An 18,855-nucleotide genomic window follows, 5' to 3' on the forward strand; every position below is an offset into this window, starting at 1 on the left:
GCAACATAAGCGTCACTCTCACCAGTTCGCTCCCACCACACTACAAGAGATGTTACAATAAGTAAGGGAAAGGGCCTTGTCCATTTGAAAAATCATCCTCGAGAATGGTGTGCATTACCATTTAACACTAAAGTGAATGTTTTACAGCTTTTCAAAATACGAGGCATCTTGCAAAAGGATGGCATGTTGTAACATCACAACGTATTTTTGCATAATACATACAGGAAATGTCATAAACATAAGGGAAAAATCTGTGCACGCTGGCTTAAGTATCATATCTATGCAAGCTCCAGGTTTATGCGAGACTTTTATTTCAAACAGTCGTCTTTGTTTGTATCGATAGAGAAAACTTTGCAAGATTTTTCTTTCTTTTTTGTAGTCCTTTGCTGTTTGACATATTGGTGTATATCAAGTATTGCTATTATTCAAACTTGAATCGCATATTTTACATCTTGTTTTGTTGCTGGCGAAGAGACAGTAAATACGTAAACTACTGTACGTTGCAAAACAAGTTTAACTGGAATATTGAGGCTGGTTCAGGAATTTCACTGCAGAACCAAAATCTTGATCGAACACAGAAACTTGCTGGGGTAGAATATTCCTTCCAAACGCAAGGGTAAAACTGTTGTTCTGCTGAAGACTCTGTATAAGTTCCGAAACAATACAGTAGTATGTCGTCTCCAAGATGTTAATGAAATTGGTGGCTCCTTACCGAAACAGACAATGAAATTGTCATTGCTTAATGTCGTCTTATGTTGATAAAAATTAAAATAATTGGGACGTGATATTAATGTGTACAGTAATAGCCGTTGCGAAAAGCGTAAAGTTTTGAGATAGTAATAACCATTGTTCACACTGCAATTTATTTCAACATTTAACAATAAACTGTCAGCCAAATGATAAAATAATGACATTAATTACGTACAAAACCCATTCAGTGACCCTCAGACAAACAGTCAAGCACTGGACGAAACATGCGAGAACGTTTACTGAACACAAATTGCAATATTTTTGATTTTACACACGTGCAAAGTGTGTTCACAAAACATTTTACTCCTAAACATCCTGCAATATACAGCAGTTATACGATTAACAAAGGTGTACCAAAATATATGCTACACAGAACGTAGGAAAATATACTGCATGAGGAACACACAAAAAGTATACACAAAAGCAGAATACATGTTAACAAGTGACAGCTACGAAAGATTCATCAATGTAAGGATTCAGTTATATACAAATACTTAGATAACCCAAAATAGTGGTTAGGTTTATATTTATTTTACATGACTGTTTTTCATAAGCAAGAAATTTCTGAAAACTCCAAATATTATTGTGACACACAAAATGCTACTAGGAACATTGAAACTACTAGCTGAGTGCTCAAATAATCTAAAACAGCAAACAAAAAGTTTAACAGTAAAAGGAAAATTAAATATCCTTGCACTATAATGAAAGAAATATAACAATAAAAATAATTAAAAATTTTAGAACCATCAATTTTGGTTATATAAGAATATGCCTAAATAAATAAGTTCATAACTGCATCACTTAGGAACTTAAGCAGAGTATTCTGGATTTAGTATTATAAAATAATATTTATTTTATGTGAAGTAACCATTAAGTGTTATAGTTATATATATTTGAATAGAACATCTTCTGAAGAGGCGTATACATGTCGATTTCGCATTTACTCTGTGAGGCCTTGCAGTAACTGAATCACAAGGGAAGTAGGAGCAACGATTCATACTTTATGAAGTAATGATAGTTAATATGAAAGTGCAGAATACTAGAAAATTTTGTGTAAATTTAGAAGCGATTTTCTGCTAACAAATAGAGTATTCCTGAGGGAATATGTACCTTCTCAGTTGTATTATGATGGTAGAGGAGAAACATCTGATATAATTTACCTTGAATTTGCTGAATTGGGTTTCTGAGCCCATTGGGAACGGGACGCGAAGAAGGGGACGAGTTTTTTTAATAGTGGATTAGGCGATCTCGATAATAATAAGTTTGGCTCAGGGGCTCTGCAGTCAGTTGTGAGTGGCTCCACTGTCATGCCAAAGATATTTAACAATGTGAGTTTGTATGCAGAGGTGACACACATAAATGGGCATGCATCAGGAATAATCTGGCGTAAGGGAAATGGAGTGTCTATTTCCAGATACCCTAAAGTCTTAGTCATAATCCCATTGTAACAGCTTCCCACTTGCTAGAAGGAATAGTTTAACGTGCATTATGTGCAATACGTGCTACATTACTTACAACCGACGCTAACAAGATTCATAGCTGTGGTTCTACGTGATGTAGCACAGATAGAGGGTGGACAAAGTAAAACTGGACTGTGAAATATTTATAACACTGATGCGGAATTGACCTTTGTTAATAAACAGGAGAATTGCCTATCACGGAAAATGATGGAAACCGTGATTTCGGTGCACCAATCAGGTCTGAATATGATTCCTGAGTGAAATGGAACCAAGACGTTTGGAGCCTCAGTTCTCTTTCCTTCAGATGGGGCCTGGTTCAGCCTTCCAGGACATGTGAACTCAGACAACATCGCCGTCATGTACCGGAAAGTTCGCATCAGTACTTTGAAAAACAGTTGCGCATATTCAACATTGGTATTTTTTGAGTAATTTCTGCATCATAACACGATTCTTTTTCCAAACTGTAAGAGTTAGCGGTTTTCATATACCCCAACGACACTGGTGCACACTGAATCGAATCAAAATTTGGTAGGACAGATGTGGAGAATTACTGCACCACTAGTTATGGAATTTGTCCCCTGAATGAGACTACAGTGGAGAGCAACAAACAATACTTCACATAATATTCTGAGCATTCGAAGGAACAATGCAAGACCTTCGCAATTGGCTTGTGGAAGCTTCTGACTGGATCTTAAGCCTGGCCTTAGAGCTATGAACCCAGTACAAACTTGAGATGGTTTGTATCTGTGTAGAAGTATATATGCACTGATCAGCCAGAACGCTATGACCATCTATCTACTATCCTTATAAACCCGTCCAGGCAACAGCAGCGCAACCTCGCCCAGAATGACTCCTAGTCAGACACATGCACGGTACATATACAGGGCTATTACAAATGATTGAAGCGATTTCATAAATTCACTGTAGCTCCATTCATTGACATATGGTCACGACACACTACAGATACGTAGAAAAACCCATATAAGTTTTGATCGGCTGAAGCCGCACTTCAGGTTTCTGCCGCCAGAGCGCTCGAGAGCGCAGTGAGACAAAATGGCGACAGGAGCCGAGAAAGCGTATGTCGTGCTTGAAATGCACTCACATCAGTCAGTCATAACAGTGCAACGACACTTCAGGACGAAGTTCAACAAAGATCCACCAACTACTAACTCCATTCGGCGATGTTATGCGCAGTTTGAAGCTTCTGGATGCCTCTGTAAGGGGAAATCAACGGGTCGGCCTGCAGTGAGCAAAGAAACGGTTGAACGCGTGCGGGCAAGTTTCACGCGTAGCCCGCGGAAGTCGACGAATAAAGCAAGCAGGGAGCTAAACGTACAACAGCCGACGGTTTGGAAGATCTTACGGAAAAGGCTAAAGCAGAAGCCTTACCGTTTACAATTGCTACAAGCCCTGACACCCGATGACAAAGTCAAACGCTTTGAATTTTCGGCGCGGTTGCAACTGCTCATGGAAGAGGACGCGTTCAGTGCGAAACTTGTTTTCAGTGATGAAGCAACATTTTTTCTTAATGGTGAAGTGCACAGACACAATGTGCGAATCTGGGCGGTAGAGAATCCTCACGCATTCGTGCAGCAAATTCGCAATTCACCAAAAGTTAACGTGTTTTGTGCAATCTCACGGTTTAAAGTTTACGGCCCCTTTTCCTACTGCGAAAAAAACGTTACAGGACACGTGTATCTGGACATGCTGGAAAATTGGCTCATGCCACAACTGGAGACCGACAGCGCCGACTTCATCTTTCAACAGGATGGTGCTCCACCGCACTTCCATCATGATGTTCGGCATTTCTTAAACAGGAGATTGGAAAACCGATGGATTGGTCGTGGTGGAGATCATGATCAGCAATTCATGTCATGGCCTCCACGCTCTCCCGACTTAACCCCAAGCGATTTCTTTCTGTGGGGTTATGTGAAAGATTCAGTGTTTAAACCTCCTCTACCAAGAAACGTGCCAGAACTGCGAGCTCGCATCAACGATGCTTTCGTACTCATTGATGGGGACATGCTGCGCCGAGTGTGGGAGGAACTTGATTATCGGCTTGACGTCTGCCGAATCACTAAAGGGGCACATATCGAACATTTGTGAATGCCTAAAAAAACTTTTTGAGTTTTTGTATGTGTGTGCAAAGAATTGTGAAAATATCTCAAATAATAAAGTTATTGTAGAGCTGTGAAATCGCTTCAATCATTTGTAATAACCCTGTAGTATCAGAAAGCGCGTTGTCCGTCTATAGAATGGGGAAGCCGCGTGTTCTAACTGAGTTTGACCGAGGTCAGATTGTAATGGACCAGAGGCTCCGCACGAGCGTTTCGCAAACTGCTTGATTTGTCGGCTGTTCAAGGAGTGCTGTGGTGAGTGCTTTCAACACGTGGCGAAACAGAGGTGAAACAACGTTCAGACGTCGTGAGGTTGGGCGGCCACCCCTCGTAACACAAGTCGGACGTCGCAGACTGGTAAAACACGACCGGTGGCAAATTGTGGCGGAGCTTACATCAGGCATTACTGCTGGGCAAAGTACAAGTTTGTCTGCACACACAGTGCTCCGAACACTCCTAATGATGGAATCCCGCAGCCGACGAGCCATGAATACGCCAACGTTAACACCACGACATCGGAAACTACGACAGAAATGGGCACATAACCATCGGCACTGGATGTCGGTGCAGTGGCAGAGCGCTCCGTGGTCCGATAAATCCTGACCTCTTCTTCACCATGCCAATGGAATACCGCGAATCCGTCGTCTTCCACGGGAACAGCTCCTTGACACCTGGACTGCGGGACGGAGACAAGCTGGCAGTGGGTCCATTATGCTCTGGGCGACATTCACGTGGGCATCCATGACAGCAGTGGACCTCCTGCAACGCGCCATGACGACCAAAGAGTATCGTACAGTGGTTGCAGAATACTAACACCCTTTAATCACTTTCCCTACTGCAGTGGCATTTTTCAACAAGATACCGCGCCGTGTCCCAAGGGCAGGAGTGGGAAGGAGTGGTTCGAGGAACACAGTAGCGAGTTCCAATTGATGAGCTGGTCCCCCAACGCGCCATATCTGAATCCGATCGAACACATCTGTTCCCCAAGGGTCGGTGCTGGGGCCACTGCTGTTTCTTATTTATATAAATGATATGCCTTCTAGTATTACAGGTGATTCAAAACTATTTCTGTTTGCTGATGACACCAGCTTGATAGTGAAGGATCTTGTGTGTAATATTGAAACAGTAACAAATAATGTAGTTCATGAAATACGTTCGTGGCTTGTGGAAAATAATTTGATGCTAAATCACAGTAAGACTCAGTTTTTACAGTTTCTAACTCACAATTCAACAAGAACTGATATTTTGATCAGACAGAATAGGCATATTATAAACGAGACGGAACAGTTCAAGTTCCTAGGCGTTCGGATAGATAGTAAGCTGTTGTGGAAAGCCCATGTCCAGGATCTTGTTCTGAAGCTAAATGCTGCTTTATTTGCCATTAGAACAGTATCTGAAATAAGTGACACTTCAACACGAAAAGTAGTCTACTTCGTATATTTTCATACGCTTATGTCGTATGGTATTATTTTTTGGGGTAAGTCTTCTGATTCAAAAAGGGTATTTTTGGCTCAAAAACGGGCTGTTCGAGCTATATGTGGTGTAAGTTCGAGAACGTCTTGTCGACCCCTATTCAAAAATCTGGGAATTCTGACATTGCCCTCACAGTATATATTTTCTTTAATGTCGTTTGTTGTTAGCAATATTAGCCTATTCCCAAGAGTTAGCAGCTTTCACTCAGTTAATACTAGGCAGAAACCAAATCTGCATGTAGAATGCACGTCCTTGACTCTTGTGCAGAAAGGAGTGCAGTATTCTGCTGCATCCATTTTCAATAAGCTACCACAAGAACTCAAAAATCTTAGCAGTAACCCAAACTCTTTTAAGTCTAAACTGAAGAGTTTCCTCATGGCTCACTCCTTCTATTCTGTCGAGGAGCTCCTGGAAGAGCTAAAAAATTAAGCAAATTCCAGTGTTACATTGTTGATTTTCTTCATTTAAACTTACGACTTGTCACCTGAATATGTTTTTTTTTATATTTCATTTTATCTGTTTCTAATATCGTGTTATAATTTCATGTATTGACTCGTTCCATGACCATGGAGACTACTCCTTAATTTGGTCCCACGGAACAATAAATAAATAAATAAAATAAATAAAATCAATTGAACGTGGTGTCAGATCTCATCGCCACCCTCTCCGGAATTTACGGGAAATCGGGGAGTTGTGTGTGCAGATGTGTTTCCAACTCCCTCCAGCAACTTGCCAAGGCCTCATTGCTTCTATGCCACGACGCGTCACAGCTGTTATCCCTGCCAGAGGTGGACTTACCGGCTATTAGGTAGGTGGTCATACGCTTCTGGATGATCAGTGCACATGCTGTACATAGTTGTGCAATATTTCTCGTGTCATCATACCATAAGTACATAAATAAAATCTACAGAATCAAATTCTATTTCATTCCCACTCCAGAGAACTTTGAATTCCCTATGTTTATTGCTGTGTATACCAGGATGTCTCTTTTAATAAGGATACCACTGATTTCCTCGCATATATACCTCAAACTCACAAGAGACCCGTCAGATGTGTTATTCATTGATTCTTAACGTCTTAGGTATGTTGTAGAGGCACCTGTCCTGCGTAACTGGCTAGCTGCCTTTCATGCGACTGCCCCAAGTTTCCCCAAGTTTCCGATAAAATCGATACTGAAGTTACATGCATACGTGCTATATCCGTCACGTTGACGGTGTTTCGGCCGGACAACTGTAGCTCAGGGGCCAAGGTTTACACCTAGCACGGAGGCTGTACACGTTCAACCCCCACCGACGTTTCTCTTCGATCGTATATAGTATCATTAAATGGTAGATGTCAAGTAGTATTTTTCAAAAATACTTATTTTCCCGTAGTAATTTCATTAATAGTTCAGATATTACAGTAAAAATTCTTCAAATGCATTTACCGTTTGTTACGCAATAGATGGCAGAATCGTCTTATTAGCTGTCGGTTGCATCGCTTCCTGTGTTACAACAGAATTCCGGGTTGTGGTAGAAGTAACAGAAACACAAATCCACAAAGCACCACGCACATTTAATGAAAGCTACTGCATTTGCAGCAGACAGATTTTTCAACGCGTTACCGGAAAACACAGTACGTTTGGATTCAAAGAGACACTTCTTTCTGCAATGAACATCGGCGCGAACCACATGTATTTGATAATTCCTGTGAAAGCAGATGAACTGACGCAGAATTAAAGAACGTATGTTTATGGAATCTTGCCTTTAAGCGATATCGCTAGTAGACTAGAGCAATTCGGGAGCATTTTGACATTTTTTTTGAAAATTTTAACCTCTCTCTAAGTATGAAAGTCACAGGTTCGGCAAAGTGCAGTGCATTTCGGTGGGATGGCTTTTAAGGTGCAGGTGCACGCTCTACTTTCATCTAAAAACATTTAATCGTAAATCGTCTTAAAAGAGCATCCTCCCTCCGAATCAGTACTTAGAAGAAATTTTATTTCTCCGCAGTAGACAAGAGTGACAGATTTTTAAAATCCTTCGTTCAGCACTCCCGTAACCCGATTTCATGAAGGTCACACACTTTCTTTATGTTTTGAAGTAACTCGTCATTTTTTTCTGGACAAATCATTGAGATTTGCCGAATGGTTACATACATAAGAAGGCGTAAGAGAAAACTTCTCCGGACGCACTCACAGTATACTGTGTTGTGAATGAATGACTAACCTTTTTCAAATAGGTTTCCGCTCCTTGTTCTACAAAGGATCTACTGTACGTCGATTGGTAGTGGCAACCGATTCGATTGGTATTAATTACGTCTTGGAGTTCAAAGATAGGGATGAGTACTTTCATCTGTATCTGAAATCCATCCGCAGCTGCTAAGAATACGTCCATCGTTGCGAACTCTTTCGCACTGGCCAAATATTTGGAATTCTAGCTACGAACCACAAGCAGAGTAAATATTTAAAGAAAGTGTGCTATAGTGATTGATCTATTGATGAAATTACTTCGTTGAAAACCATTTTTGAGTTATTTAGCGTGACATATACTATGGAATAAAAGAAGCAACTGGTGACTGAACCCGTATAGCCAGTGCGTTAGCCGGAATGCTTGGTGCTTGCGCTACACCAGCTCGGTCGATACATGATTAACGTGACGGATATTGCATGTACGCATAAAATTTCAACATGGATTTTCTCGGAAACCAGAGTCCGTCGCATGAAAAGCAGCTAGCCAGTTACTCAGAGCAGGTCTCTCTACAACACAGCTGTGCAACGTACGGCCCTCGGGGCACAATACGACGAGCGGAAACGAAGAATGCAGCCAACAATTGCCCGACGAACTTGTTGTTTTTACAGACACAGTAGTGAGACAGTATAACATCAGATGGTGCGCCACCAACGACGGGGAGAAAAAATGGATTTGTGACTGTAATGAGTAATAGCGTGACATGCACGACTGTACAACACCACTGCATTGCTCAGCAGCAACAGCTGTGTGTGCAAAGTTCTCTATTTAAAGAATGTGATGGACAAGGTACTATGGGCAGCCTATTTCAAACGCGGAAGAGGATTAAATCATAAACAGTTCCCGGGACACGATGATATCATATACAGCAGCCGAGTTCACTGGCTCAGCAGATTAGCAACGCTCTCACGACTGTTGAGAGAGATAAAACCTCTTGTGGCTGGTAAAGGATAAAATGTCAGATTTTTGGACAATGAAGAGTGGCTGAATGATCTGGCTTTTTAGTTGACCTCGCGGATCTAAATCTATAGCTAAAAGATAAATATCAAGCAGGTGTCGAAATGTGGTGTTATATTCAAATATTTATTAAAAAGCCTGTCTTGTTCGAGAAACAGATAGGGGAAAGGCAGTTCTGTCAATGGGAAACGTTGTACATATCTCTGCCGCAAAAAATAAACAATGAGTTTGAGGAAAGATTCACAGATTTTAAATATCGAGAGTCTTTCCCAAAATCATTTTGACGTTAAGATTAAAGACCCCACGTTACACCTACAGATGGAGTTGACTGAACTTAAAAGTAATGAAAGACTTCAAACAGCCTACCACAATTCCCCGCAGAATGGGCATAGAATTTTATAAAAAGATATCAAATCTGATTGGATTCCAATCTATCCAAGCTAGCATTTCAGCAGGTGTCCTTATTCGGAAGCACATATATCTCATAGCATTTCTTTTTTCGAGAATGAAAAATGTAAAAACTAAAACGACATCTTCTGAGTGTAATTCTCAGAAGTTCGCCATCGAATGTCTCTCCAACATCGAGGAACTGTATAAACAAAAAAAGTTATTTCTATTATTAAGTTTACTAATTGAAGAGAGCTTTGGAAGATTTACGATCAAATAAGACACAAGAGATAGATATTCTAACAGAATTTCTAAAATCATTGGGGGGGGGGGGGAAGGTGGCAACAAAACGACTATTCGCGTTGGTGTGTAGAATGTATGCCATGCCATCTTACTTTCGGAAAAATATTGTCCACACAATTCCGAAGACTGAAAGAACTGACAAATGTGAGAATAATCTCACAATCAGCTTAACAGCTCATGTATAGAAGTTGCTGACAAGAATGGAAAGAAAAACTGGGGATGTGTTGACGATCAGTTTGGCTTAGGAAAGGTAAAGCCACAAGAGAGGTATTTCTGACGTTGCGGTTGATAATGGATGTAAGACCGAAGAAAAATCGAGACTTTTTATAGGATTTGTCCACCCCGAAAAAGCGTTCGACATTGTGACATGGTGCAAGACGGTCGAAAATCTGAGACAAAATAGGGGTAAACTATAGGGAGAGAAGGGTAATATACAATATGTACAAGAGCCACGAGTGAATAATAACAGTGGCCGACCAAGAACGAAGTGCTCGTAGTAATAAGGGATACTATGGGGCTGTAGTCTTTCGTCCCTAGTATTGAATCTGTACAGCGAAGAAGCAATGATGGAAAGGTTCATGTGTGGAATTAAAAATCAAAGTGAAAGGATATCAATGATACGTTTAGCTGATGACATTGCTATCCTGAGTGAAAGTGAAGAGGAATTACATGATCTGCTGAATGGAATAAACAGTCTAATGAGTACAGAATATAGACTGAGAATAAATCGAAGAAAGACAAAAGTAATGAGATGTAGCAGAAATGAGAACAAACAGCGAGAAACTTAACATCACGATTGATAGTCACGAGACAGATGAAGTTAGGGAATTTGATACCTAGGCAGCAAAATAACGAATGACAGACGGAGCAAGGGTGACATCAAACGCAGACTAGCACTGCTAAAAAGGGCATTCCTGGCGAAGGGACGACTACTAGTATCAAACATAGGCCTTAATTTTAGGAAGAAATTGCTTAAAATGTAAGTATGGAGCACAGCATTGTATGGTAGTGAAACGTGGACAGTGGGAAAACCGGAACAGAAGAGTATCGAAGTATTTCAGATGTGATGCTACAGACAAATGTTGAAAATTAAGATTGATAAGGTAAGGAATGAGGAGGTTCTGCGCAGCATCGGAAAGGAAAGGAATATGTAGAGAACACTGACAAAGGAGAGGGGCAAGGTGTTAGGAGATCTGTTAAGGCATCGGGAAATGACTTCCATGGTTCTTGGAGGAAATTTAAAGGTCAAAAACTATAGAGGAAGACAGATATAGGAATATCCAGCAAATAATTCAGGTTGTAGGTTGCAAGTGCTACTCTGAGATGAAGAAGTCGGGATAGGAGAGGAATTCGTGGCCGCCCGTGTGAAATTAGTCAGAAAACTGATTACTCAAAAAAAAGTTTTCGTTTAATTCATTGTATTTTACTGCGATTTTAAGTTTCATTTTAAGTTTGTGCTGTTCCACTATATACACAACTGACCATTAAAATTGCTACACCACGAAGATGACGTGCTACAGGTGCAAAATTTAACTGACAGGAAGAAGATGCAGTTATATGAAAATGATTAGCTTTTCAGAGCATTCACACAAGGCTGGCGCCGGTGGCAACACCTACAACATGAGGAAAGTTTCCAACCGATTTCTCATACAAGAACAGCAGTTGAGCGGCGCTGCATGGTGAAATGTTGTTGTGATGCCTCGTATAAGGAGGAGAAATGCGTACCATCACGTTTCCGACGTGTTAAAGGTCGCGATTGTGGTTTATCGTATCGCGACAATGCTGCTCGCGTTGGTCGACATCCAATGACTGTTAGCAGAATATGGAATCGGTGGGTTCAGGAGGGTAATACGGAACGCCGTGCTGGATCCTAAAGGCCTCGTATCACTAGCAGTCGAGATGACAGGCGTCTTATCTGCATGGCTGTAACGGATCGTGCAGCCACGTCTCGATCCCTGAATCAACAGATCGGCACGTTTGCAAGACAATAACCATCTGCACGAACAGTTCGACGACGTTTGCAGTAACATTGACTATCAGCTCGGAGACCATGGCTGCGATTACACTTGACGCTGCATCACAGACAGGATCGACTGCGATGGTGTACTCAACGACGAACCTGGCTGCACAAATGGCAAAACGTCATTTTTTCGGAAGAATCCAGGTTCCGTTTACAGCATCCTGATGGTCGCATCCGTGTTTGGCGACCTCGCGGTAAACGCGCATTGGACGCGGGTATTCGTCATCGCCATACTGGCGTATCACCCGGCGTAATGGTATGGGGTGCCATTGGTTACACGTCTCGGTCACCTCTTGTTCGCAATGACGGCACTTTGAACAGTGGACGTTACATTTTAGATGTGTTACGACCCGTGGCACCACCCTTCATTCGGTCCCTGCAAAACCCTACATTTCAGCAGGATAACGCACGAACGCATGTTGCAGGTCTTGTACAGGCCTTTCTGGATACAGAAAATGTTCGGCTGCCGCCCTGGCCAGCACATTCTCCAGATCTATCACGAACTAAAAACGTCTGGTCAATGGTGGCCGAGCAACTGGCTCGTCACAATACGCCAGTCACTACTCTTGATGAATTGTGGTATCGTGTTGAAGCTGCATGGGCAGCTGTACCTGTACACGCCATCCCAGCTCTGTTTGAGTCAATGCCCAGGCGTATCAAGGCCGTTATTACGTCTAGAGGTGGTTGTTCTGCGTACTGATTTCTAAGGATCTATGCACCCAAATTGCGTGAAAATGTAATCACATGTCAGTTGTGGTATAATATATTTGTCCAATAAATACCCATTTATCATATGCATTTCCTCTTGTTGTAGAAATATTAATGTCCAGTAGTGTATTTGCATTGGTTCTGTTCCGTCACAAAATGGTTTTTGCTCTGATCCGCCATAGTGATAAAAGCTAATAATGTGGCATACTTCGATATGTGCTTGGGTACCCCTCCTCCACAACATACCTAAGGCTCACCAAAATCCGTGATTAACGGGTCTGATGGTCCTCTTGTGAGTTACAACTAGACCGACATAAAATAGCTTTTCGAAGCCTCTTGAAATGAGAGGTGGAAGCAAACGATAAAAGTGTTCTAGAGAGGCGTTTGCAGTACAGCTAAGGACTGCAGCTACAGACGGTTCTCCATCGAAAGAAACGACCTACTGCAGTGGACAAGGCCAGTGCCTAAAGCGTTTTGATCACAAGACTCCTGAGAGAGTAGTGGAGCAGGGAGCGATCTGGTGCTGAAGCCGGACATGGACACAGAGCGCACAGGCTGCTGCAGCGGCTGCCGCCTCACCGAACGTGGAGAAACGCTTCTCGGCGGGCGGCCCTCGACAGTCGCGCCGGTCGACCACGCGCACCTGCACCAGGTACTGGGCGGGCCGGCGCAGGTTGCCCTTCAGCAGGTGCTCCATCCGCAGCGCGCCGCCGCCGCCGCCGCTCCAGTTGGCCACGGCCAGCAGCACCTCGGACTCGTACTCAAACCAGTCGAGCAACGAACTCACCACCTGCCGCCCCAGCCTGAGGACAAGTTTGAGATGCGAATTAGGTGGTGTTGGGGCCGGTCCCAGCCGTACGACGGTCTCGCCCTGTATAAGGTATGCCCAACTGAAAAGGATACCCTCATGTAGCATTCCTTGTAATCCCAGTGGACTAATGGGTTTTGCGAAAGATGGTGTGGTGCTATTTCCAGTTGCACAAGAGGAATTAACGGTTTCGCAGGAATTTCCTCATTCCTGGAGAGTTGTTTCCACTGTTAATTGCATGATGGATCTCTCCTGAACGGCATAAGGAGCGCGGAGTCTGTTTCACAAATTTATCATAGGATGAAAGGAGTTCACGGAGAGCAGCGTCTCACTCGGTGCACAAAATTCTGGCATTGTCAGCGTAGCTAGGTGTAAACATCATGGACCTGGGCAGGTGCAACCTGTCTCCACGAGTGTCATGATTTCGGCTGTGCAGGAGCTCACATGGAGGAATAATCGAATCACCACTCGCGACATTGCTGTTGATCTGTTGATAAACAAAGGAACTGCGCATCACATAATCTACGATAACTTTTGATACGGAAAAAGTTGCATACAGTGCTTGTCCAAGCATCTTTCAGGGAATCGGCCAGAACTGATGTTTGCCTGTCCCATGGAGGAAGAAACGGATATTATTGGTAAGATTGCCAGTGATGAAAAGTGATGTCACCCCCTTCGACTCTGCCTCCAAACGGATGAATACCATCCCGCCCCCTAAGGCGTTTTCGACCAGGACGGACCTGTTCTTATCGACTGACTACCAAGGGGGTGGAGGTGGGGGGTGGGGCGCAACAGCTAATGCTGAGCGTTATTGCAGCACACCGCCGAAACTGAATCAGGCATTCAAGAACAATCGCAGGGGCAAGCTCTCGAATAGGACAGGCTTCTCCAGGACTGAGCCAGCCCACATTAGCCAATAAGACCGTCGACCTTCTTCAAAAGTTTCGAATGTAGATCTAGGTACGAGAGTCACTCTAAAAGAAATGCACGCTGTTTTTGTAAAACTACAGTTTTCATTCTTCAAGTGCGAAAGATTTACAGTGTGTAGACACATCCTTCCCGCTTGTTTTCTAACTTTGTTCAACCTGTTCCCGTGAGTGGCGCCATCGCAGCATTTGTCTTCAAGATGGCTGCTACACTTGACGTTCGTCAGAAGCTACGTGCTGTCATAGAATTCCTGTGCTGTGGTGGACCGTTCGCCGGGTACAAGTCTTTTGATTTGACTTCACTTCGGCGACTTGCGCGTCGATCGGGGCTGAAATGATTATAATTAGGACAGCACAACATCCAGTCCCTGAGCGGATTAAATCTCCGACCCAGCCGGGAATCGAATCCGGGCCCTTAGGATTGACATTCTGTCGCGCTGACCACTCAGCTACCAGGGGTGGACATGGAGTAAGATGCTTTGAACACCTATAGCACTGTAAAGTAGAGACACTTACGCACACCAGATTTGCAAACAAACTATTCATGTAACATAATATGCAGCACACTGACATAAAAACGCAAGCAAGCAGGAACAATAATTTGTAGACAGTTAATATCCACCTACCACAGCTAAAAAAAATCCACTACCCTAACTTTAATCGTAAGACACACTATCCTTGTCACTTGAACGAATTACTTTTCGAGGTTATAATCTACACCTAAAATTTCCGATACATGTTTTGCTCACTTGTGGTTTCCAATAAATTTACGATACCAGTCCATAGATTACGAACTATATCCCGATTATGTTGTTTTTCATCCTCAGAATACCACAAATTAGTCCTTTGACTAAACTTATCAGTTTCTCGTGGTCCATGTTTCGTGTTATGTCGGCCATTATCACCGATTATGGTCCGAAATCTCTAAGTACGGGCGATGATATCGCCTAGATTGTGACCGCGCAATCAGTGGTCTACTGATTGCCCTCTTTGGACAATGTCGGTCGTCGGCCGCTGAAGGAAATTTCAGGACAGCGAGCAAAGCGTGAGGATGTTGCACAGACACTTACTTCAACCGCCTTTTGACGTGTCTGGTATCGGAGTGAGGCAAATCGTCACAACTGTTTTCTATTCAGTAACATTGAGTGCATTCGTTCTTAGAAATAGGGACCAATGTTCCACAGGAAATTTTATTCCATACATGTCAGGACAAAAATTTGCATGTGGCTGATGTAGTGAATGAGGTGGAAAAAAAGTGTCGAAATATATGACTAACAACCACTCATCCACAGAAAATGGATTAGCAAAGTTGGCGCGAATCTTTATTTATTTAACTGTGTCTCGTACACGGAGATATAAAATACTGTATACTTTAAAGTCTGTTCCGACGTTCTCATGTTTTGGAAAAGGGCTCGGAGAAGTTTATTAGCTGCTGATAGAATGAATGAAAGTATTTGTAGTGTGGATGCCCTGTGTTCCAAATGAGCACTTAACATTATTACCTTTTCCTGCTTGCAGAGAAACGCATTTTTCACCATGAACGAATCACTGCCCCTATTGTCAGACAGTAAAGAGAATGCTGTTTTCGTACAGACTACGTGTTTCTCAGTAATGAGACGATTTATCTGCGAAAGTAGCTGCGTTGTGGAAAAAAATAAGTAGCCAGTCAACTACGAATGAGCATTCAAAGGCAATTAATTGTCAATCAACCACGCTGTGCACAGACTTGTCAAAAGTCTCACAACGCATTTTTAAAAGAAATATCGCAAACTGTTACTAAATTCTGATGCTTTCGGAACTATAGAACGAAACATCGTAATAGCAGAGTTTCGAGTTTTCCTGTTGAGGACATTTGTGACTGCATTCTGCACATGTAGCGCCCTGTTTTATTTAACCACAAAACAAGTACGCAGCTGTGAAGAACGCCGCCTGTGAGCGGCGAGGCAGGGAGAGGGGAAACATGTAAGGTGCCTTTTATTTACAGGTAAAAGCGCAATTTACTTTATTTCCAGTTTTGCTGTTTCACATTACTAAAGTGGATGTATCAGAGCTGCAGTATGTCTGGAGTAAGCAGTGAGCGGTACGTTCCCATGCTGGGTCGCAGAGGCGGTTGGCCATGGGACGCTTTCAGAACCAGTGGGATGAGGTGCCGATATAGAAATCACTGGTGACGTCAGAAGAGAGATACGTAGGGAAAGTACGTTTATTCTGCAGCGAATGAAGTAACCGTTAATTATAATTATTTACTAACAAAAGTGGTCTTTTGCCACTCAGATATCAGGAAGAATTTACAGATCGTAAATAGTACGTTTCAGTGATTTTACAATGCCAGGAAATGATGGTATTAATAAATAAATGAACTTTTACATAACCGATAGTACGCATACCGATCCAGTGATGCGGTGGACCATGTCTCGCACCGTAAATAGTTACGAGGGTCACTCCAAAAGAAATGCACACTATTTTTGTAAAAATACAGCATTCATTCTGCATGTGCGAAAGTTTTACAGTGTGTAGACACATCCTTCCCGCTTGTTTTCAAACTTAGTTCAACCTGTTCCCATGAGTGGCGCCGTCACAGCATGTCTTCAAGATGGCTGCTACACTTGACGTTCGTCAGAAGCAACGTGCTGTTGTAGAATTCATGTGCTGTGAAAACGAGACAGTGGGAAATATCCACAAGAGGTTGAAAAACGTGTATGTCGATCGCAGTACAGTTACTTGGTGGGCAAGCAGGTTAAGTGATGAAAGCGGGCACGGCAATATTGAGAATTATCCTCGCAGCGTCAGACCTCGTACTGCACACACTGCAGAAAATGTGCAGAAAGTGAAAGAATTGGTGACTGCTGACAGACGCATCACAGTGAACGAATTGTCACGCTACGTTGGGATAGGGGAAAGAAGTGTTTGCAAAAAAAAATGGCTCTGAGCACTATGGGACTTAACATCTGTGGTCATCAGTCCCCCAGAACTTATAACTACTTAAACCTCACTAACCTAAAGACATCACACACATCCATGCCCGAGGCAGGATTCGAACCTGCGACCGGAGCGGTCACGCGGTTCCAGACTGAAGCGCCTAGACCGCACGGCCACACCGGCCGGCAAGTGTTTGCAGAATACTGAAAGTGTTGGGGTTAAAAAAGGTTTGTGCCAGGTGGGTTCCCAGGATGTTGACAGTGGCTCACAAAGAAACAAGAAAAACGGTATGCAGCGAACTTCTGGAACAGTAGGAGAATGGTGGACATGAATGTCTTGGAAGAATCGTGACAGGTGATGAATCATGGCTCCATCATTTTTCACCAGAAACGAAGAGGCTATCAATGGAGTAGCATCATGCAAATTCACCCAAGGAAAAAAAAAATCAAAACCACACCTTCTGCTGGAAAAGGTGTTTTTCGATTCCGAAGGACTCTTGCTTGTGGACATCATGCCAAGTGGAACCACCATAAATTCTCATGCATATGTGACGACACTGACGAAACTTCAAGCTCGACTGAGTCATGTTCGACCACTTCGGCAAAAGCAGGATGGTTTGCTGTAGCACGACAATGCACGGCCACATACCAGCCAAAAAACCGAGGAAGCGATCACGAAACTCAGATGGACAACACTGAAACACCCGCCTTACAGTCCTGACCTGGCTCCATGTGACTATCATCACTTTGGGAAACTGAAAGACTCTCTTGGTGGAATAAGGTTTGAAGATGATGACTCCTTTGTGCACGCTGCCAAACAGTGGCTCCAACAGGTTGGTCCAGAATTTTACCATGCGGGTATACAGGCGCTGGTTCCAAGATGGCGTAAGGAAGTTGAGATGGATGGAAATTATGTGGAAAAATGAAAATATTGTTCCCAAAGGATGCATCTACACACTGTAAAACATTCAAACATGTAGAATAAAAGATGGATTAAAAAAATCGTGTGCATTTCTTTTGCAGTGCACTCGCACATTGAGCAAACAGTAAAAGAAAGCAAATAAAAATTTGGAATGAGAACTAAAATTCAGAGAACAGAAAAATCTTCGAGATTTGCTGACGACATCGTAATCCTATCAGAGGCTGCAAAGGACTAGGAAGAGCAGTTCAGTTCAATGGACAGAGTCTTGAGGACCTACGATGTCATCAAAAGCAAAACAAGTACAATGAAACGCATTAGAATTAAATCAGAAGATTCTGAGGAAACTGGATTAGATAACGATGCGCTGTAAGTGGTAGATGAGTTTTGTTATTTGGGCACCAAAATAACTAATGATGGCCGAAGTAGAGAGGATATAAAATGTAGGCTGGCAATGGCAAGAAAAGGGATCCTGAATAAGAGAAATTTGTTAACATCGAATATAGATTTAAGTATTAGAAACTTTTTTCTGAAACTACTTTTATGGAGTGTAGCATGTGTGGAAGTGAAACATGAATGATAGACAGTTTAGGTAAGAACACAATAGAAGCTTTTGAAATGTGATGCTATACATGAATGCTGAAAATTACACTCGTGCTCATAAATTAAGGATAATTTCAGAATGTGGTGTCACACAACGTGGCACAACACAAAACTGGCGCTAATAGCATAGGCACATAGAGAACACACACGGCCGCGTGGGATTAGCCGAGCGTTCTAAGGCGCTGCAGTCACGGACTGTGCGGCTGGTCCCGGCGGAGGTTCGAGTCCTCCCTCGGGCATGGGTGTGTGTGTTTGTCCTTAGGATAATTCAGGTTAAGTAG

General features: G+C 42.7%; 1 protein-coding gene across 1 annotated transcript in view; it reads right to left on the reverse strand.

Annotated features, from left to right (window-relative positions):
* LOC126252171 (uncharacterized) overlaps positions 1-18,855 on the reverse strand; it is a 306,249-nt gene that overhangs the window by 186,003 nt on the left and 101,391 nt on the right. Inside the window, exon 5 of the mRNA XM_049953039.1 lies at positions 12,980-13,203. Coding sequence (XP_049808996.1) covers positions 12,980-13,203 — 224 coding nt within the window. The remainder of the gene's footprint in view (positions 1-12,979; positions 13,204-18,855) is intronic.

The sequence above is a fragment of the Schistocerca nitens genome, chromosome 4 (genome assembly GCF_023898315.1).
Source record: "Schistocerca nitens isolate TAMUIC-IGC-003100 chromosome 4, iqSchNite1.1, whole genome shotgun sequence".
Lineage (NCBI taxonomy): Eukaryota > Metazoa > Arthropoda > Insecta > Orthoptera > Acrididae > Schistocerca > Schistocerca nitens.